Raw genomic sequence first — 21,471 nt, 5'->3', positions numbered from 1 at the left:
TGTGCGCTGAGTGACTGCAGGATCAGTAGTGATACTGCTCTGTGAAAATGCATGACATCACTAGACTTCAGAAACTAATGTGCCAGCATTCCCACCTAGTGAGAGGAGGGCACCAAATATAGCACCTCATACTTCATTTTCATCTTGCTAGCTATAAAAGGTTTCTATTCAACTGTAATTATTGTCTTTTTACTGGAATCAAATATAAGGTATTTTAAGAAGCTGTTAGAAAAGCTGGATGGGTTGAAGCACCATGGCACTAACATTTGTTTTAATGCACTGTAAAGTGAGCATTTTGGAGAAAGACTAAACTTGGCATATACAATAGGCAATTGTCATAGGCCTTGAATACCATTTTTCATCTTCTCATTTAAATTCAAATGACTTAAGACCAGATTCATCCCCTTCTCTTTAAGCAGTGGGGAAGGGAGCAGAAGAATATTGGCCTAACTCATAGCCCACTTAAGTCAATGGAGAGACGACCATTTGCATCAACAAGCTTTGGATCGGGCCCTAAAGGAATACAGGAATTCTCTCTAATGTGGATATTTACAGAATATGGTTTGTGAAGTGTCTAGCCATACCACATTAATCCACTCAGTACACAATCCTATTCCTGACAGTGGAGAGCACCAGATGCTTTAGAGGAAGGTATAAAAATTCCATATTGGACAATAATGTAACAGCATTCCTATGAGAAAAGTTCTTCCTGACCTCAAACAGCTAATGGTTGGTTTATGTCCTGAAACATGAGAGTAACTGGTTAATAGCTACTGTATCAATGGATATATTTATTATACATAACTACATATACATAACTGATGGATAGATGTAATAATAATTGTTTATGAATATAATATATACATTCAGAAAACAACTACTATTACATCGATAAAATAACTCTTATGAGTTGAATAACTTACATGTGTAACTTCAGGGTAAATTAAATTCATGTTCAAACTGCAGGTATTTTTAGAAAAGTTATTATATAGAAATGTCACCTTGTTACCTCATGAACCTTTTCCCTGTCTCTATTCAAAGTCTGCTGACTTTAGGGACAAAAATAATATTTGATTACTATTTCCTTCTCTTAGAGCTGCAGAGTCAGCAGGGACGGCCCCAGGCACCAGCACACCAAGCGCGTGCTTGGGACAGCAAGCCACTGGGGGCACTCTGCCAGTCGCTGCGAGGGCGGCAGGCAGGCTGCCTTTGACGGCATGCCTGCAGAGGGTCCACTGGTCCCGCAGCTTCGGCGGACCTCCCACAGGTGCCTGCGGGGGGTCCACCAAAGCCACGGGACCAGCGGACCCTCCACAGGCAAGCCGCCGAAGGCAGCCTGCCTGCTGTGCTTGGAGCAGCAAAAAGCCTAGAGCCGCCCCTGAGAGTCAGCACAGGTCTGAGAGAAGGAACGGGATCTTATCCTGTCTTGTACATCATGAATACATATGTTAACTAAATTTCAATTGCAGAGCCAATTTTTTCCCTAGGTCCATGTGATAACTCAGTGCCAACAGTGGAAGAAAATGAAGTTACACAAGTGTAACTGAAGGCAGAATTTGAGTTACAGATTTTCTATTGCTGGTGATGAATGGAAGGCAAGTTTTTGGGACTAGCTGTTAGAAGAACCATCTTTACTTGTATAATGAGCAACTATGATGCAGAAAAGCTGACACACAATAGACATAGACCGCACAATGACCTTTTCACAGAGCCATTCCTGAAAGTAGAACCATTGTTTAGGCCTGACCCTGAAAACCCTGCCTCCATGTGTGCAATTCCCATTAAAAACCCCAGTTCAGCAAGGTACTTAGTAAAATACAATAACAATATTTACATTATGGTAGCACCTACTGGTCCCAGGCCCATTTTGCAAGGCACTGTAATAAACATACACATAAATAAAGTCCTTCCATTAAAAATATCTAGGGTAAGTATAAGATGAATGAATACAACAAGCAGAAGGGGGGGAAGTGAAGCACAACGTAAAAATGAGATGATACTGGTCAACATGATCCGCAATGCAAATCAGCTGCCTAGTCACAGTCAACTTTTTGTGGGCACTGTGGCAGAAGGTTTTTATGCCAAGCTCTTCCCGTGTAGAAGGGGCAGCAGGGAGAAAGTGTGAAAGTGTTTGCTGGAAAATTTTACAAATGGGCACTGAAGACTGTCATTCCTGGCAGAATGCAGGCAGGGGCTGACACCTGGAAACCAAATAAGATGTGATACAGAGCAGGAGACAGTCCATGAAGGGCCTAAAACATGAAGGCAAATAAATATGATTTGATGTGGTGGAAAAGGAGGAGCCAGTGAAGGGACACAAAAAGAGGAGTGATACAGAGCAGGAGACAGTCCATGAAGGGCCTAAAACATGAAGGCAAATAAATATGATTTGATGTGGTGGAAAAGGAGGAGCCAGTGAAGGGACACAAAAAGAGGAGTGATGTAGATGAAGCAAGGATCCAGGAAAATGGTCTCTGCTGCCACAGTTTGAATGGATATAAGCGTAAAAATATGGGCTTTATCAAGGCCAGAGAGGTAGATGTTGCAGAAGTCAAGACATAAGATGATGAGGCCCCAGACAAGAATTTTAGCTGTGTGGATGGATAGAAAAGGCTGGATCTTAGAGGTGTTGTGCAGGAAGAAGCAGCAAGTCAGAAGTCAGACTGCCCATGTACTTCAAGTTTGGCATATGCTAAGGTACCAAAGTAAATAAGACTTGGCAACTGAATGGTTTGCAGAACAGGCCCCTTTAAGAGTATTAACTGAAAACTTTACCATTAGTTCAATCAGACAAACTTCTGTCAGCTTACACCTGAGATTCAATGAAAGTAAGTAAATATTGTGGCTTAGCAAAGATATTTTATCAATGTAAGCTTTTCCCAAGCCTTAACATAAACAACACATCTGACATGCTACTCAAACAAAGTGCATTCTAGCATATATATGGCCACTGATATAATTTCCTCTATATTGTCAGGCAAATGTAACTACAATCAGTATTCAATCATTTACGTATCTCACTATCACAAGGCATAAGAATGTCTACTGATATTGCCTGTCATTAAAGTTCAACTTTGGATACACAATACCTTTGGCATGAAAGGGACACCAGATACTCAGTATCTGATCTCATTTCCTTATTTATATATAACATAATAACGAGGATAAAATGTCACATTCACAAAGAAGCAATGAAACAACCTTTAAGACTGCCAACCTATCAAAATTAAATGCCCGCAAAGCCCTCACACATCCACTCCAAAGAACAAAGGAATGTCAGATATTTACGCACTGGAAAGGTTTGTGTGAAATGTTCCTAAGAAAAAAAGTCATTTTCAGGAAAAAAAATCTTTAGCCCAACCTGCTTTTATTTACAAAAATCAAGACCGTAATGACCTAGATCATTGTTAAAACTTTTAGTTAAAGTTAGCATTTATAGAGCAAGGTCACACAAGATTAGTTACAAGAATGGATCCAATATATGCAAATTGTTACCATCAAAGATACAGTTACAATCAAACATATTTCCATTGAAGTCAATGTCAGAACACCTGTCAACCTCAGTGGCAGCAGAATTTAGCCCTAGAATTTCAGTTGGTTTTACTTGCTTGGGGCCACTGAAGTCAATGGGTTGTAGATCAGGTCCTTGGACTTAGTCATCTTTCAAAGTTTGGATCTAAATTCAAAAGGCTTTCAATGTCCACTACAACCCCGCTCTCAGTGAACCTCATTTCCCACAAGGTACATTGCAATTTCTTAGTTGCTACACCTTTCAGCAAATACATCAATTAACCAACCACTGGCTTCAGACAGAACTATCTAGCAGGGAGAGGAGAGAAACTTGACTCCAGCCAATAACAAGTCAGGATATTCCTGGGTAAGATCCTTAAAAATTGTCTTTAATTATTGTCCAGTATAAACAGATGAGCAAGTGACAGAAGCAAGTCAAATTGCATAGATGAAAACTATGCACTTAAATAAAGTTAGAAACTCATAACATTAGATGTCCAAAAACTGACAAAATCAAACTATTTAACTGCTGTAAGTAAAATGAATAGTAATGTAACAATGAGATACATACTTGATTCAAAGTGTAAGCAATTAGCAAATTGCAAAAATAAATGGAGCTAGGTCAGCTTAAATGGTTTGTTGTCCTGATGGTGCACTTTATATGAATATTATTCTGTTTCTATATTTAACATTGGTAATACTTCATCTTTAAAATCAGAGGTATGTCACAGAGTCCATATACATTCCTGCCTACAGCTGTTATTTACAGTTTCAAACCAATGTCCTGAAAAAAAAAAAGTAGTAGTTTACATGTCATGGAAAGGAAATACATATATCATTTTAGCAGGTTATATTATAAGGGTTTTTTGCTGCATTTAGTCATAAAAATATCTTTTTTACTTCTGTACAAAAGTAAAATATACATTTGACCCCAATTACATTATAGAAATGTCACTGAAACGACAACATTAATCAAAGACTAATGCACCTAAAGGAATTTAATGCCACATGTACTCACTTTAGTTATTGGAGAGACTAGAAAGGGAAAGGGATTTTTTTGTAGATTTGAGTAATACTTGCTAGTCTCTAAGAACAGGTGAAATGAACAGAGCTACACAGATACAAATAGGATATTTTCAGACAAATTTCAGTGAAGACCTCAGCTTCATTTCATTATTTTACAATATGAAGGTGCAGTATTCACTGATAATATAAATTGCTGGTCTTAGTGGAGCACAATTCACCTACACTAAAAAAAAAAAGTTAGAATACCCTGAAGTTTCCTGATGTAAATATACGCATTGACACATTTGATGAATCTAAAGTAGTATTTTAGGACATGGCAAACAATATGTGCTATACCTGGCCTGAGAAAACTCCAACAAAAATAAAAATGTAGTTCCCTGGTTAAAGCAATTTTAAAAGTATGTTTGTTTTGTAGTTCCCATTCTTTACAACAATGTTGTGAGATCGCTGAAGACGACCTGCTATCTCTACCTGTGACTTAGCTCTGTGACTAAGAGACTCCTTAAAAAAGAAAAGTGAATCACACTTTGAACCTGATACTGCGTATCCTGTACATCCAAAATTCCCATCAAAGTTGACTGAAGTGTTGAGTATGCATGAGACACAGGATCAGGACCAGAAAGGGAAAGCACTTTGAAACTGTGATATGTTCCTTTTCCGTTTTACGGGTGACATTAACCTTGAATGTCACCCTTGTAAGTACAGGTAATCAATCTAAAGTCAAAGGAAGAAAAAAGAAAAACATACATTAGGCATGTTTTTGAATAACCTTTTCAAGCTTTCTTTAATAAATTAAGCAATGAGTTTTTCTTCTCCCATTCCAAGTTCTATTTTAATTTTAATTCAATGCAGAGATATTCAAAAAGAAAGAGAATCTGCATTGTCCAAAGGCAGGCATTACTTGGGAAAAATGACCTTTGATTCCTTATGTTTATCTTTAAAATGTTAGTTATGCATTTTATATAATTTGTGCTTCAGCTATATTGTAACAGAAAAAAACGCTCCGTGCATTCGTTTAATTAAAAAGATTGTCTTTTAGCAAAAACTTGAGGAGAATGAAATTTGTTCCTGGTTCATTTGTCTAACCAGTGCAATCTTTAATGAATTATATGTAGCTGATCTGCTAAGAAAAGCCTGATCCTTGAAATCTCTACTTGGGCAAAATTATTGAAACCAACAGTTCTGTTGTCAGAGCAAGGACTACTGGCTTGGGCGCCCAGGCCCCTATTCTGCAAACAGCTAGCTCAAGCTGTTGGCTGTGTTACCCTGGCTACAGTGCTATTTTTCAGCTGCTAGTTTGAGCAGAGCTAGTATGGATACCTTCTGTGCAAGCCGGGAAGCACACTTCCCATCTCAAATGTAGACATACCCTATATGCACATGCTTAACTTCACTTACAAGAATAAAGTTAATCCCATGCATGTATGCAGCATTTGTAACAGGTAGTTAATTGCCTTGGGTCATATTCACCACTAGTGTAACTTGACTGAAGTCAATGAGCTTAATTTGATCATTTACACCCAGATGAACCAGTTAAGTCAATGGAGTTGCAAAGTCAAACTGGTTGAAGTACTAACAGAATCAAGTGTGTTGACTTCAGTGGGGTTACCTCACCAATGAATTTGGCCCTTTATTGTAGCATTCCTCTTTCCACCAATTCCAATAAGGAAGGTGACTACAAAGTCTTTTGTTTTCATTCTCTCTTGAATTGATCATCTGTTGTTGTTTAGCACACTGCAAAGATTTCTGGTTAAGATCATACTGATTGCTGATATTTCAGACAACTCTCCCTAAACCATGCTATTGAATTAGGGCCTCTTTCTCTGTTTAGCGAGACAATAAATTGGCCATCAGTCCATTTTCAGTCCTCTCCCACTGGAGGAAACATTCATTTTAGAGGTCAAGCCATTCACCAAAAGAAATACAGTAGAAAAGAAAATGTAAAAAAGAAAAATACATTTATTGGTAAGAACAGGCAGTTGTTAAGTGCACCTTCAGGCCTACAAAGACATTTCAGCACATTTAGTGCAAAGGGGTGAGAGTTTTTTTGTCAAATTTGCCAAAAATGCATGCCTATGCTACATGGGGTTAATCCCTGTACTCCATACTTATTTAGTTCCTTTGTAATGAGCTATAAATGGGTAAGCAACATTCAGACTCCCCAAGCCACCCCAAACCCTAATGATTCACCTTATCCCTTGCTAATAAAAGACCCACTGCATGCAGCATTTTTCTCTTTACACATGCAAAATAATCATCCGTCTGGTAGTTAAATGAAGGTGCAGCTACCCAGCTACTGTAGAAACCGTGTTGCTAAAGTGAGGCCTTGTCTCTCAGGTGCTACTTTCTGATCATCAGTCCCACAGCACTGAACTGATTATTGCTCTCTTGAACTGAATGTAACATGCAAGTCAGTCTAACCATGGGAAGTTGTATCCTCGACTATGAAAGACTGTGACCACCAGGTTTTAATTCTGGTGGGAAGGGTGTGTTGTGGGGGTGTGGGCTGGGAAGGAAGCTTTACCTCATCTAGCTGGAGAGTTTAATGCCCTGTTTTATCAGATGCTTTGCAGTTCTTTGAGATCCCTCTCTCCTGGATTGGAAAGTGATCATTAATATTAATAGAAGCCACACAGTGAGAAGTCAAGTCTTCCTGTAAATCTGGCATGTTAGACTTGTGCATAACTGCAGAGTTAATTTGTTTTTAGATTATAAGTGCCTTGATATGTAGATGATGGGGGTGAGGGTAAGAGGAGGCCTCTGTACAGTGGGAAATGGCTCAACAGCAGCTGGCCATATGCTAAGTGCAGAATGAAGATTCTCAACTTTGTCCTTTAAAGTAAGAAAAAAAAATAGGATTAGTGCCTATGTTGGTTAAGATTGAAAGTTGTCATCTTCCAGGGCCTACTGGTCAAGGCTTGTATACTGCAGAAGATTCCTTCTCCCAGCATTACTGCCATCCATCAGGTCACAGTGGGGGTGGATGGGAGATGCTTGAAAGGTCTGCAATGGAATTTAAAATCTATGGGGTTGCTGAGGGAGTTTAGTGAAAGGGTGAGGGAGACAGAGATGTGTGCTTGGCTGGGAAATGGGAAGCCTCTCTCACCTACCTCCTGTGGAATACAAGGGGAAAGAAAGGTGCAGGCCTCCCATCTGGTTGCCTGTCTGGTCAATGCTACAGTAAGTGATGGTACATAGTTCCTCTTGTGTTCTGCCCTTCTGGGGCAGGCTGCCAAAGAATCATCTCAGGGGAAGGAAAGGCAAAAACGGTGAGGGCAGCACTGTCTCTATAAACAATCTGGGAAACTTTGAGTCTTGCATAAACATGATTGTGACTTATTTGGCAGAGGCAAATGCTGAGCCCCACAGCATCACAATGCCAAGGGAAGAAAGGTGTTCTCGAGTGCTGGTGGTTTTTGCTCTCCTCTTCTCTCTCTGTGTGTGTGCTGTGCCTGGAGATAACACAGTACATTCCTGTTTGTGTGTTGGTGACTTGCCCCTTCCTTCACTACTTATGATCAGCTCTATTCAAGGAGGCACTTTTAGCGATTCAGTAGAGAAAGGATAAAGGCACTAAGCAACTATCTAAACCAATCTGTTGAGTCTCTTCAGTGAGTTTTAGGGAGTACAAAAGTCTATAGACCTCAAATAATGACTGCAAAAGAAATCTGCTACTGCAACTTGGATGTATACAATAGATAAGTTTCATTTACATTCTGAGAATGCACCAAAAGGCATTTCACCTACAAAGGATACTAGTTCTTAGGTGTTGCTATACATAACTTGTCTTCTTAATTTTCCATATAGTTTTCCCTTTAAGGGATGAGATATGTTCCTTTCCAACAGTTCCTGGACAGAAGCCAACACATTTCCCTGAGCAATGCAGGAAACTCGTCAGGTCTCTCTGTTCAGTTCTTTCTGGCCCTCAATCCAACAAGTGCTTTATTAATTATTAATTATTATTATTATTATTATTACTGAATTCATGCATTAATTGATTCAAGTTACACCTCAGTCATTTCGGCCATAATGCTGAATATTTGAACATGCTTTGATCTCCAAAAGTTATTGTTCCCGTTTGACTAACATACATACTTTAATACAGTACTTTAAATTACTAATCAAATATTTAATAAATTAAGGAGTGCACTTTTGGTGAATGCAAATCAAAAAAGAAAAGAAAAAAAGAAAAGATAAAGAACCTATTTTTAGAAGATTCATTTCAAACAAAAGCTTATCCCCTATTGTCTGAGGTAACATTTTAGGCATGCGATTATAAAGTAAATAGTATCAAATTCAGACATGCTTATATTAAACTCCATTGTGCTATTTTGCAACAAAGGGGCTAAAAGTTTTTGCTTCCAGTCCTGGAGAGGGGAAAAAAAGTGTGTTTAAACCATCTGCACTTAAGAAAACTTAGCAGCATTACAGATGTTCTGTCTTTTTTTTTTTTTCCTTATAGAATAGTTCTTCTATGCTAAGGGTGTATACAGCAACAAGACCAGGCTTAAGTGTATTTTTAATAAGGTGCTGCATGAATTTGTAGATCAGAACTACATCATCTTTCACAAAAGAGGGGAAATTCACACTTCAGTTGATCAAAACAGCTGCAAATGCTCGCTGCATATTTTTTTGCTGAAGTTTTTATCTGATGCACTTTCTTGGATGCATTGTGCAGTTTTGCAGAATATTTTACTGGAATCCATGCATATTTTTATATCTCTAAAATTGTCTGTTGTGTTTTGTTTAAAATTAAGTTAAACAAGCAACAAGGATGAAAAAAAGAAGCTTAGATTTAGAAGCATATGATTGTTTTTTATCACTAGCCTAGTTCAAATAGTTATCATTTACAAGTTGGAAAATACCCTTTAAGAATAACTGAAAATGTTATCTTTCATGGATCCTGAAAACTTCTTGATCACTGAGCAAAAATTCGCAATGCAACAATGCATTTACGAGATAAATAAAGCATTCAAAGACTACTAGTAAAGCATCTACAAAGTGTGACTGAGTCACTTAAAGTCTTCAAGCTGAGAGTGTTTTGGTTTTTTTTTTTTGTTTTTTACACATCAGTCAGCAGTTTGTTTTTATTAACACAGTTTTGGTTGGCTATGGTGCAGTTGCCAGTTCTGAGATTAGCCTCTCTAAAATTGTCTATGCTATTATTCATATCCTCTTCGATTTCCATGTACTCAGATTTGCTGATTGTGGAGGAGCTACGGCGACTTAGATCACTGTGAGATGCTAAATTGGGGGAGCTAACATGGAGTAACTGAGCCTGTTCTTCCCCTTCTGTTTCTCGGTGGTAGAAGTAGTTGAAGTTGGACACGATGACAGGTACGGGCAGGGCAATTGTCAGCACGCCAGCGATGGCACACAAGGAGCCTACAATTTTGCCTCCAATTGTCACAGGGTACATGTCACCATATCCCACAGTGGTCATGCTTACCACAGCCCACCAGAAAGCATCAGGGATGCTTGTGAAATGAGACTCAGGTTCTTCAGCTTCAGCAAAATACACCGCGCTGGAGAACAAGATCACCCCAATGAAGAGGAAGAAGATTAGTAAACCTAACTCTCTCATACTTGCTTTGAGGGTTTGTCCCAAAATCTGGAGGCCCTTAGAATGTCTGGAGAGTTTGAAGATTCTAAAGACTCTTACCAGTCTGATGACTCTCAGGATAGCCAGAGAGGTGGCCTGCTCCCCCTTTTGGGTGCCTTCTTGCTCAGCCATCTCAGTTCCTAAGGTGATGAAGTAGGGGATGATGGCCACTATGTCAATGAAGTTCATAATATTCTTGAAAAACTCGGGCTTGCTGGGACAGGCGAAGAAGCGCACCACCAGCTCAAAGGAAAACCAGATGATGCAAAGGGTTTCCACGATGAAGAAAGGGTCGCTAAAAATGTTGGACTTGTAGATCACGGTGGAATTGTCAATGTGTTGCAGAGTCCCTGTAAAGTCCTTGTCCTCCTTCAGATCCGGCAAAGTTTCTAGGCAGAAGATGACGATGGAGATGAGGATCACCATGACTGAGATTATTGCAATGACCCTGGCTGGCCCAGAGCTCTCCGGGTACTCAAACAGAAGCCATACCTGGCGCTGGTATTCCTTCTCGGGCAAGGGCTTCTCCTCCTCCTTGATGTACCCTTCATCCTCCCGGAATTTCTCCATGGCCTCCTCACCTAGCTCATAAAATTTGATCTCCTCAGAGAACATGTCCAGAGGCACATTGACCGGCCTGCGGAGCCTGCCTCCAGACTGGTAGTAATAGAGGATGGCATCGAAGCTGGGCCGGTTCCGGTCAAAGAAGTACTCATTGCGCAATGGGTCAAAATACCGCATGCGCTTTTTGGGGTTGCCCAGCAGCGTGTTGGGGAACTGGGCTAGGGTCTTCAGCTGGGTCTCAAAGCGCAGCCCGGCGATGTTGATCACCACCCGCTCGCAGCACTCATGGGCATCATGGGCATCTGGCTGGTAGCTATCCTGCGGGTGGCCTGGCAGGACAGAGGTCTCATCCATGTTCTCTCCAGCCATCACAGTCATGGTGGCACAGCTGGTGCGGGAGTCTCAGGGATATAGAGGGACACCTTGGGTGGGTGAGAGGAGTCTGAAATGGAGAGCCCCAAGAGGGGAGAGCCTCAGGGGAGAAGGATGGGGAGTCTCGGATGCAAAGCCTTAGAGGATGTAAGGAGGGATGGTGGATCCAGAAGAGCTTTAAGGGTGGTGGTGGTGGGGCACAGGATGAGGATCAGGGATAGAAAACCCCAGAAAGGTGAAGGAGAAATAGATGAGGGAAAAGGGGGCTGGGATGGAGAGAATCAGGAAAGGGAGGGATAAGGGGTGGAGAACTTCAGAGGGGAAAGAGGAGATGGGAAGGAGGCATGAGGGGTCCCCTGTGTGTGTCCCAAGGTAGAAGGTTTTGGGGGGTGTCAATCACACACTCCAGGCTGGGCTCCCCTCCCCAGCCGGTTCCTTTTGCCTTTAATAAGGTCCTGCTGCTTTTCTCGCTGACTTGACCATCACTGCTGCTGCTGCCACGGAGTTACCACCAAACTAAATAAATAAAAGGGGGGGCTGGGATGCGATTGCTTGCGATGCCAACACAGCAATTTCCACTGGCCTCCCGCCTCTTGGTTTGGGGGAATAAAGCTCGCTTCGGGGCAGTCGCTGGAGGCTGCAAGGGGAAAGAGGAGGAAAACAGATAGGTAAAAAACCACAGCACACTCAGCTGGGCTGGATTGGGAGAAGGGGGAGAACCCAGCAAAAAGCATCATGGTTTTCCCATGGCGTTAACACCTCCGTCCCCACACATTCATACACCGGGCATCCTTCCGATGTAAGGACCTGGTCCAAAGCCTTCTGGAGGCAAGGGAAAGCCTCCTGGTAACTTCAGTGGGTTTGCAGCAGTCTACCGGCACTTCCCGCGTCTCAACCCCCCTCCTGCAGAAACTTAGCCGCCTCCAGACAACTTCGTTCTAGGGCTGCGGGTGCATCGCAGCCGCAGCCCCTTTTCTGCAGCAGGTCAATCAACAATAAAAAGGGTGTCAAAGGGGAGATCTGGGTTGGGAGGGATGAGGCAGAAAAGAGGAGCGCGAGAGCTTCCTTACCTGCCCCCCGGGTCAGCTGGAGGGATGAGGACCTGGAGACCCTGCCGGAATGCGTCAAGTCGCAGCAGCAGCGGCAGCATCCAAAAAGCGCAGCAGCAAACTCACCCTCCTCCTCCGCCTGTGCCCCTGCCGAGATCGCTTTACAGGGCTGCCTGCGAGATGCTGAAATATTCATCTGCCAGCTTCGGCGGCGCTGGGAACCAGGCGGGTAACGATGGGGAGAGGAAGGGTCACCCGCCCAAAAGGATCGCGTCCAAACAAACAGGACGCGGCGAGCGGCTCTTTCGCTTTCCTTCTGCCTGTGCCCTTAAGAGAGCCGGGCAGCAGCAGGGAAGGGGGAAAGCCGCAGCCCTGCAGCTGCGTCCCCAGCGCAGATCTTGGCTCGCCCTGGCTAGAGCCGCAGCGGCAGGAAGGAGCGGGACGCGCGTGGCAGAGACGAGGCGGCTGCGGAATACAAGCAGAGCAAGGGGCAAACTCGAGCCATTTCTTGACTCTGCAGGATCAGCAGAAACCTGAGAGCTGTGCGGTGCGGCGCTGGGATGGGGTGGGAGGAGGAGGGGAAAGGGGCGATCGCATGTTTCCTCCCCTCCATGCCATTGGAGCAGCCCTGCCCTCCCCCGAGCTCCCGGTGGGGTTTAAACCCACGCACAGCAGCAGCCACCATGGGTCCGAGGGGGCATTGCAAACGGGCCAGCTTCGACGCAATGCAGGCGGCGGCGCAGGCCAGGCGAGCGGAGCCCCCTGGGCGTGCGGCCCGCGCTCGGCAGCAGCTGGAAGGGCTCCCAGTCTCCTCGCAAGGTGCATCTCCCCCCTCCCCTCCAGCCTGCAGGAGCAGCGAGGGGCAGGGAAAGCCCCGGACTAGCCGGTTCTTGCGGAGCGCTGGGGGGATCGGGCCTGGAGGGGATTGACCCGAAGCCTGGCTGTTGGGTTAATATTTTTCTCAGGACCTTTTTCACCTGTGACCTAGGGTGCCCTTTGGGGAGAAGGTTCTTCCCTCCCCCGGTCCCTTTCCAGTCACATCTTTCAACCCAACCACTAAGATTTGGATCTGCTCCAATGCGCTTCTCACCGCCCGCGCAGGTAGGTTAGTAGCGCAGCAGCTGACCCTGGCTCTGCCCCGGCTGCCACCGAGCTGGGCAGCAGGACACGCCAGGGGGTCGGACTCCCCCCGCCTCCGAGGCGCTGAGGCCTTCGCCAGGTGCAGGGCCACCCGGCGCTTGCCCCGAGAAGCGGCTCGGGAGGCGATGCCCCTGCAGTCCGCGCGCCAGCAGCTGCTGAGACAGCTCCCCGGGGGCAACTGCCCAGCACAGCCAGATCTGCGGCTGGCGCTTCCGCTGTATCGATCCCCTGCCCCTCCGGAATGCAGCCATTGACTCCAGCCTTTGCAACGGGACCCCAGCTCCGCCAGCCACATGCTCGCTAATAGACTGCGCTCCACTTTGCCGGCCCCAGGGGCCTAGCAGTGGATCCACTGTAGTGTGGATGTAATTGGAAGGGAAGAGTTAAGCAGCAGCATCTTACAAGGAAATTGCCCTTCATGCTGCTTATCCCACTGAATTGATGAATCACATAACTCGGAGAAGACCTATTATGTCATCTGCTTTTTGCGGGATTGTTCCGTACAGTACAAATAATGTACATTATATAGGCGATCAAATATAACCCTGTTTTTTTTCTTCCATTCTTTGCTTTATTGCACAAATGAGTGTAATTTAAAGCACTTGGGGTTAGACAGACTATATCCATGTTTAAGAGGCCTGGCCTCAGTGTTTCACTGCATAAAACATTACATGCAATTAAGGTCGCACTTGGCAGTTTTAAAAATGTCTAATCACATGACTCCATGGACCTTTCCGTCCCCTCCCACTTCTGAGGTCTCCTATATATTTCTTCTGCTTTTTTTGAGAGAGGAAGGGTAGTTTTAAAATCTTCTAACAGTTTGTCTTACCTCTACTGCCAATCAGAGCTTGAATGGAGCGATGCTCATCAGCACTACTTGCAGCAGAAATGCATAGGAATGGATTTGCCACAACACATCAGGTCACTGGACAGAGAAGAATAGTCCAGTATAGTGCCTTTTTCAGTGGCCAAAACAGTGATGCTTTGAAGGTAGGGTGAAAAACATCACAGTTGTCCTGGCCAAGATCTATAAGGAAGAAAATCCTTCTGCTACCCCAAGACCAATCATTTACACCCTGAAAGGGGAGATCTGATTATCCTGTCTTCCTCCTTAATGATCACTACTCTCTCATTTGCAATTAACTGTTACCTTTTTATATTGCAATATTACCCAAGAGACCAGCCATGGACCAGGACCCAATTTTGCTAGGTACCAACACAGAATAAAGACAGTCCCTGCCCCAAAGAGATCAGAAAGTTATTCAGCCTTAAAAACAAACAATCAAACAAAACCCAGCAACTGTATTTGACTCGACATCCTCTTACGGCAATGAATTCCAGTGTCCTGACTACATGCTACACAGATGGCTGCAAGATATTCTTAAAATGGTGTATTCAATATATTTGGATATATTTGCATAAATAAAGCAATAAATGTATTTGGAATATTAACCCTATTCTAATGCTTTATAAAGGTTACTATTTTTTTTTTTTACAAGTTCAAAGTGTAGTGGGTAAGGATGGTCTTGTGAATAAGGCACTAGGCTGAAAGTCAGGGTTTAGAATTCAAACCCTGTTCTGCCACAGACATCTTGTGTTAGCTTGGCCAAGCCACTCAATTTTCCTGCTTCTTATCTGTAAAAGGGGGATAATGGTGCTTTCTTTATCTCAACAAATTAGATTATAAACTGTTAGGGGCAGAGACTGTCTTTTACTATTAGGGCTGAGTGGGAAAAGGATTTCCTCTCTCGTGAGTATTTTAAAGATTTTTCCCATCCCAAATCAGGCCAAAAAGTCAAAATGTTTTGCAAACCTTCAGATCAATCAAAACATTTTGTTTCAATCATTTCAAAATGTTTTGGTTCAGTTTTGACCTATTTAGTATAAATTAGGTTATATTTTAAAACAAAGTCATTGCAAATGAAACAGCCCATTTTGACAGTTTCTTAACTCTCCCCTCCCAGCAGTTTCAATGACTCATCAGTTTCAACAAATCAGCATTTTTCAGCGACATTTTTTTTCAGCAAAAAAAATGTTCCATTGAAAAATTCCCAGCCAGCTTTACTTAGGGCTTGTCCACACTTACAGCACTGATGCAGCTGTGCCACTGTAGTGCTTAGTGAAGATGCTGCCTATGCCCACAGGAGAGCTGCTTCTGTCCGTGAAGGTATTCCTCCTCCCTGAAAGGTGGTAGCTTTGGTGACAGGAGAAGCCCTACTGTTGACATAGCGCAGTCTACACTGAGGGTTAGGTTGGTATAACTACATTGTTCAGGGGTATAGATTTTCCTCACCTCTGAGTGACGTAGTTATACCGATATAAGTTTGTAGTATAAACCAGGACTAACCATATGTTTGTTACTGCTTAGCATAACAGAGCCCTAGTCTTGATTATAACCTCTAGGTAGTACTGCAACATAAACAATAACAGTACCCATTGAGTTCTCCTTTGTTCTTATATTATGAGACAGTGTAAAAACAAAAGGAGACCCTATCAATTTTCATAATACCCTTCCTTCATAATTTCGAATACCTTAATCATTGCTTCTTGCTGATAACGCAAATGCTTCCAACATAGCTGATTCAACAACACATTAGAAAAAGTGCATTATCAGGAGTAGCAGGATGGGGCAACTGGCAGTCTTATTAAAAAATATAAACTACCGTACAGTAGGATTGTGCACTGGAAGACAAGGAGATCCCATAAAATGTTACCCAAGCTACTTATCACTGTAAATGATGAGAAGGGATCTGGTGTTGCGGCGAAGTCAGATTGCTAATATTAGATACAGAAAAGGCAGAGAAAATGCACAGAAGAAATCACACATGTAACCTAAGGCAGCAAATTCAGAAATTTACCATTATCCCCCTACTCTTGCATCTTAGAAACAAGGAGAAAATTCTGATTGTTGCGTCACAAGAAACAAAATCGGTCCTACTAGGCCATGAGGTTAGGGATTTGGGGACATATTTTTAAGAGTACTGTACTGTATTTAGGTGCCAAAAGATCAGCCAGGTGCCTAGAGTGATTTTCAAAAGCACCTAGGCACTTTCAAAAACCCCACTAGACAACTATATGCATCTTTATGTATCTAAATATGTTTAAATAACTATCCCTTGAAACTTTCTGTACAACTGAAATGAAAAATGTCCATTGGAAGACTGTTTTGTAGAATAAGCTAGAGGTTTCCCTACTTTTCTCAGACACTTGGAGGATCTTCCCTTGTAGTAAGGTGTTCAAAAAAACAAACAAACAAACAATGTAGATGCGGACTAAGGACTTTTAGGGCACAGGGAGGATAAGAAATATTGTATAGAGCAAATGTAATTCTGAAGTTGGATTAGAAAGGAACCGATGGACTTCCGCATTTCTGAGGCATCCACATTTTGGCACCTGAGGCAGGGAGCTCAAATGACATCCCCATGGCTCCTCAATTGGGCCAAAACTTTGAAAGGTCTCAATTCTGCCTTCTTCCTGTTCTACTCATCTCATGGTACTGCTCTGCCACCTACCCCAATAAAGGAGAACTAACAACTTAAAATGCCTTGTTCAAAAATTTTAAGTAACACTTAATTTTCAAACACCTGAATAGCAAATGTAACTTTTCTTGTCTGCATAGTAAAGGCTGGCATTTTTATCTGTTTGAATAATCAAAGTGATGCTTTCTGTGACTTCTTGATTGCAAAGATTTGAACTGCTTCCTGCTGAAGGTCCACATTCTGGGCCAGCTCATGCTCTACTGAGATGGTTGCAAGGCCAACCAGCCTCTCCTGTGTCATTTTGGAGCGTGTTATGTATTTTTATTAATTTCATTTTGGAGAAGCTGCGTTCTCCGCTGGCAGCTGTTACAGGAAGTGTTAGAAGTATGCGCAGAGCAACAAAAGCATTGGAAAGAGGGTGGTCATCTTATTTGTGCACATATATTCTAGAACAGCCTTTGGAGTTGATCCTGCTGAAATGTATCTTGAAAGGGCTTTCAGTTTATCACCTAAATCACTTGCATCAATATCACACGTCATCATGTGTCAACACTGTCTCCAGTGCCCTGCATTGCTGGTGTAGGTCTTCTTCAGGTATAATGAGGAGTTTTGGAATATCATACAATGTCCCAAATATACTGCTGTGTTCCTTGAGCTGCATGAAACATTTTTCAACTGACTGTATTGCACAATCTAGCACCTGGTTAAAGAATTCAACTTTGAATTGTTGTTTGGGATCTCTTACGGGATTATCCTGTGCCCCGTAATCAAAATGTCTTCTTCTTTGGTGACTCTTGTATTCTTGAATGGGTGGGAAAATAGCTTCAGTGTGAAGTTCCTCTGCCAACTTCTGTGCAGTCTTCAGAACATTTTGAAATTCCTCATCTGACTTGTAAGACTGTAGGTATGACTTTGCTTTGTCCAGTTGTCCCATTGCTCCAGATATATCAAGGTCAACACGTTGGAGTCTCTTGCTTACAACATTTATTTCAAACAGTATGTCATGCCACAACACTAAGCCACACAGAAATTTGAAGTAATGTATGATTCCAGTGATTCCATTTCCCTCTGCCACTGTTCTCACATGAACAGTTCCTGTCATAGCATTATCCTCCATGATGGCAACTATGGCATCATCTATCTTCCCAACTTGGTGTTTGATAGGCTTTATCGCCTCTACTCGCCTTCCTATCACGTGGCACTCAGTGGTTTCAGTGTCAGAGAGGATGTTCCCAGAAGTTGCTTCAAAATTTGCCGTTGATGAGTTGATGCAGAGAAAAATACATAGATGCTTTGAATTACATTAAAAAATTCAGCAGCCTCACTAGAAGCTGATGCTGCATCACTCACCAGCAAGTTCAGTGAATGAGAACTGCATGAGACAAAAAAAATTCAAGGGTTTAACTTTCGGATCCATGTCTGCACTCCTCTGTTCTTTCCTCTCATGTTGGCACCATTATCGTAGCCCTGACCTCTCATGTCAGCTATTACAATTCCCGCATCTTCCAGCTTTTTAAGAAGCACATTTGTCATACCAGCTCCTGTAGTATCATCAATGTCAATACATTCTAGAAAATGCTCTCTGATAGTCACCATTGCAGGGACATTTTCACTAGGTTCTGTTGTTGTACAAAATGCACCATTAAAGTCATTTGTTCCGTATGGCTGATGTCAGGTGTGCAGTCCAGAATAACAGAGTAATATCTTGCTGACTTCAGATCTGCCATGATCTTTTTTTTTGACTTTTGTTGCCAGTAACTTTATGATCTCATTTTGAATCGTTTTTCCAAAGTAGTGGTGTGTGTACATTTCTTGGGTGATGACTCTTCTTAGATGCTCCTGGAGTACAGCATCAAATTCAGCCATCAGCTCCACAATTTTAAGGAAGTTTCCATTGTTTGGCACATACAGCTGATCTGAAGTGCCACACAGTGCTAGGTTTTGGGTAGCAAGCATTCTCACAATGGCAATGAGCCTTTTCAGAACATTTTGTGAGTAAAGAGATTCTGGTGCAATCTTCTCTTGATGCTGATCATCCATGGTGGCCTTTAACCTTAGTCTCAGCTCAAGCTCTTTCCGCCTATGGAATGCTCTCTGGTGATTTGCTGCCTTCTCATGGCATGCCAGATTTCTAGCCAGATTTTTCCAGTCCTTTGTTCCTGTAGAACCCAATGCTTCTGGAACATTAGACTGGAAGAGTTTGCAACAAAAACTGTATGCAGCATTCTGGATTTTTGAGTACATAAGCCATGGTCTCTTCACTTTTTCACCATTGGGGATTTCACGCCAGTAATGTGTTGAATGGAAACTTCTATTTTGATCGTCTTTGGGGAACATGAAGTTTTTCACTTGCTGTGGCCCATGCAGTGCAAGGAAGTCCTTTAGGCTACTGCTCACGTGCGTCCACAGTCCTGGATCATCTAGACTTAAGGAACTAAACTCAGCATCAGCTGTTTCTTGCACCTCCACCACACTCTTCTCTGATCTACACTATTCTTCAGGAATGTGCATGGTTACATCCATTTGAGATGGAGATATGGATGCTGCAATAGCTGCCAGGTCACCTACACTCTGACTAACTGGAAGATCAGGCATCTCCTCACCACTCACATCCTCACTGGGGCCAGATGGCTCAACGTGAACATTTGTGTCTATGTATCTCAGGAGAGCTTCTTCCTGCTTAGGGTATGGCTACACTTGACATTTCAAAGCGCTGCCGCAGCAGTGCTTTGAAGTGTGAGTGTGGTCGGAGCGCCAGCGCTGGGAGAGAGCTCTCCCAGTGCTGCACGTAAACCACATCCCTTACGGGTGTAGCTTGCAGCGCTGGGAGCCGTGCTTCCAGCGCTGTGGCACTGTTTACACTGAGGCTTTACAGCGCTGTATCTTGCAGCGCTCAGGGGGGTGTTTTTTCACATCCCTGAGCACGAAAGTTGCAGCGCTGTAAAGCGCCAGTGTAGCCATGGCCTTAGATAGAAAAGCTTCCTTTGCTTGCTTTCTTTTTCTGAATGCTGCCCCAGAGGGACATTTTCTTCTTTCACTCATGAGTGCTGTTCTGTACCAGCTATAGTGGCTCTCAACACTCAGTTGAAGGGGACAAATAAGCAGGCTGTTAGCGGGGCCTCAGTGAGGGAAAATATCAGTATCTTAAGGGCCTAATATCAGAGGGGTAGCTGTGTTAGTTTGGATCTGTAAAAGATCTGTTAGTCTATAAGGTGCCATAGGACTCTTTGCTGCTTTTAAGGGCCTAACTGGCTCCTACTACTTCAGTTGATTGCCTGTTCTCCTCAGGTGAATTCAGGGAAGCAGCAGGAAACAGGAAGCTCCCTGAGAAGCTGGTGTTAATCAATCCAGGCTCCTGGAGGTGCTAGAGAGGTACATAAGAGGTTCCTCCTCCTCTCTCTCCCTGCAGCTCCTGCTGCTTTCTCTTATTCCTTCTCACATTTTCTCCCTCCTGCCTGTTATGTCGCTTGTGCCCTCCTTCCTCCAGCACAGCACTCCACCATCTCTGTGCATCTAGAGCAGAGAGAATACATATGCACCAGCAGCAGACACAATTTTCTACACTCTGGGTCCTAATGGCGCTCCCCGCGGCCCCCCCCACCCCCAGTCTGGCACCTGAGGCAGCCAGCTCAGTTCACTTCACGGTAAGACCAGCCCTGTGAGGCATGCGTTAGCTTCTAATGTGCAAACCTTGGGCAACTGCTGTGGGATTATAAAAGGTGGTCCTACCAGGGCCAGATTTCCAATTAGGCACAGTAGGCACGTGCTTAGGGGGCACAAGCATTTTAGGGGCACCTTACCTCTCTAAAACTGTGTGCAACACGAAGGTCACCTGTAGCCGGGGGTGGGGGGTGTGCTGAAGATGCTGTGCCAAGGGGCACGTAAGGTTTAAATCTAGCCCAGGGTCATACTCTGAAAAAGTGTTCTGAAAAATAAGCATCCACAAAAGCTTTCTATTTTTTCCATCTTTCATTTTTCACCAGGTCACATTTTATCAATCTATAATTATTATACAACTTCCAGTCCTGCAATATCATTTTGCTATCTGGAAGTTAAGATGAGTTCTGTCTGGTTTGATATCATCATCTATAATGTATCTTTGCCAGGAAAGGAGTAATACAGACCAACTTAATGTTGTGAGCCCCTTGTAATCAGGGTCTTTACCCCTGGAGTGCCCCCGGGCAGCTCAGAGCAACAACACCAGTGCATCTCTGACTCAGTTTTAATAAGTCCACCGAGGCTCATATATTGAACAGCACCCCTTCAGGGATCTAGTTTATTCAATCCCAAAGGACGGACTAAACTACATCACACAAATAGACCTCTCCCTCAGCATTTTTAGCCTCATTCCAAGGTTCCTTATCAGTGAGGCCTTCATCAGCTGGAATCCCTTTCTGGAGTCAATGGCCTCTTGCCACTAGCCAGGAAAGGCTCTCTCCTCTTGGGTTAAGGTCTGTGTGGACTCAGAACTACAACAACCCTTCTTTTGGACTGCACATAATTCCTCTAATTTAGGGCTTCTGTTGTTGCCTACTGATGTCTTTCATGGGTGCCAGGTTTCTCTGAGCTTAGTATTCATAGGCCTTTCTTATCAGAAATTCTGCCACCTAGCAGCATTCTTCCTTGGTTTTCTTTGCTGATGAGCTCTGCCCACCAGCTTCCCCCTGAAAACCCTCCTCTGTAGGATTTTTTGCTTGCTGTACTCTGGAAACTTCCTCTCTCCCCAGGA

General features: G+C 43.3%; 1 protein-coding gene and 1 long non-coding RNA gene across 4 annotated transcripts; both read right to left on the bottom strand.

Moving 5' to 3' along the window:
* Positions 1–1,567: 1,567 nt before the first annotated feature.
* On the bottom strand, positions 1,568–20,257 carry LOC115637468. The gene is made up of 3 exons (XR_003997268.1): positions 20,182–20,257; positions 15,350–15,353; positions 1,568–1,578 (listed from the first exon to the last, which is right to left on the bottom strand). It is a non-coding gene; the product is annotated as an uncharacterized LOC115637468 (long non-coding RNA).
* LOC115637453 (potassium voltage-gated channel subfamily A member 1) lies at positions 3,924–12,662 on the bottom strand. 3 transcript variants are annotated; one of them, XM_030538702.1, is made up of 3 exons: positions 12,145–12,662; positions 10,199–11,711; positions 3,924–5,250 (listed from the first exon to the last, which is right to left on the bottom strand). In XM_030538702.1, exons 2-3 carry the CDS (start codon positions 11,078–11,080, stop codon positions 5,224–5,226), a joined length of 909 nt encoding a protein of 302 aa, XP_030394562.1. In that variant the 5' UTR covers positions 11,081–11,711; positions 12,145–12,662; the 3' UTR covers positions 3,924–5,223. The 3 variants fall into 3 exon arrangements, with proteins under 3 accessions (XP_030394562.1, XP_030394570.1, XP_030394553.1); XM_030538710.1 differs by having other exon boundaries at positions 3,924–4,294; XM_030538693.1 differs by lacking the exon at positions 3,924–5,250 and having other exon boundaries at positions 8,483–11,711.
* Positions 20,258–21,471: the final 1,214 nt, after the last annotated feature.

The sequence above is a fragment of the Gopherus evgoodei genome, chromosome 1 (genome assembly GCF_007399415.2).
Source record: "Gopherus evgoodei ecotype Sinaloan lineage chromosome 1, rGopEvg1_v1.p, whole genome shotgun sequence".
Taxonomy (NCBI): domain Eukaryota; kingdom Metazoa; phylum Chordata; order Testudines; family Testudinidae; genus Gopherus; species Gopherus evgoodei.
Note: the sequence above shows the minus strand (reverse complement) of the source record. Positions and strands in the feature narration are given on the sequence as shown.

Coding starts and splice junctions, on each gene's coding strand:
- LOC115637453 (XM_030538693.1), bottom strand. CDS start 11,080: ATGACTGTGATGGCTGGAGAGAACATGGATGAGACCTCTGTCCTGCCA.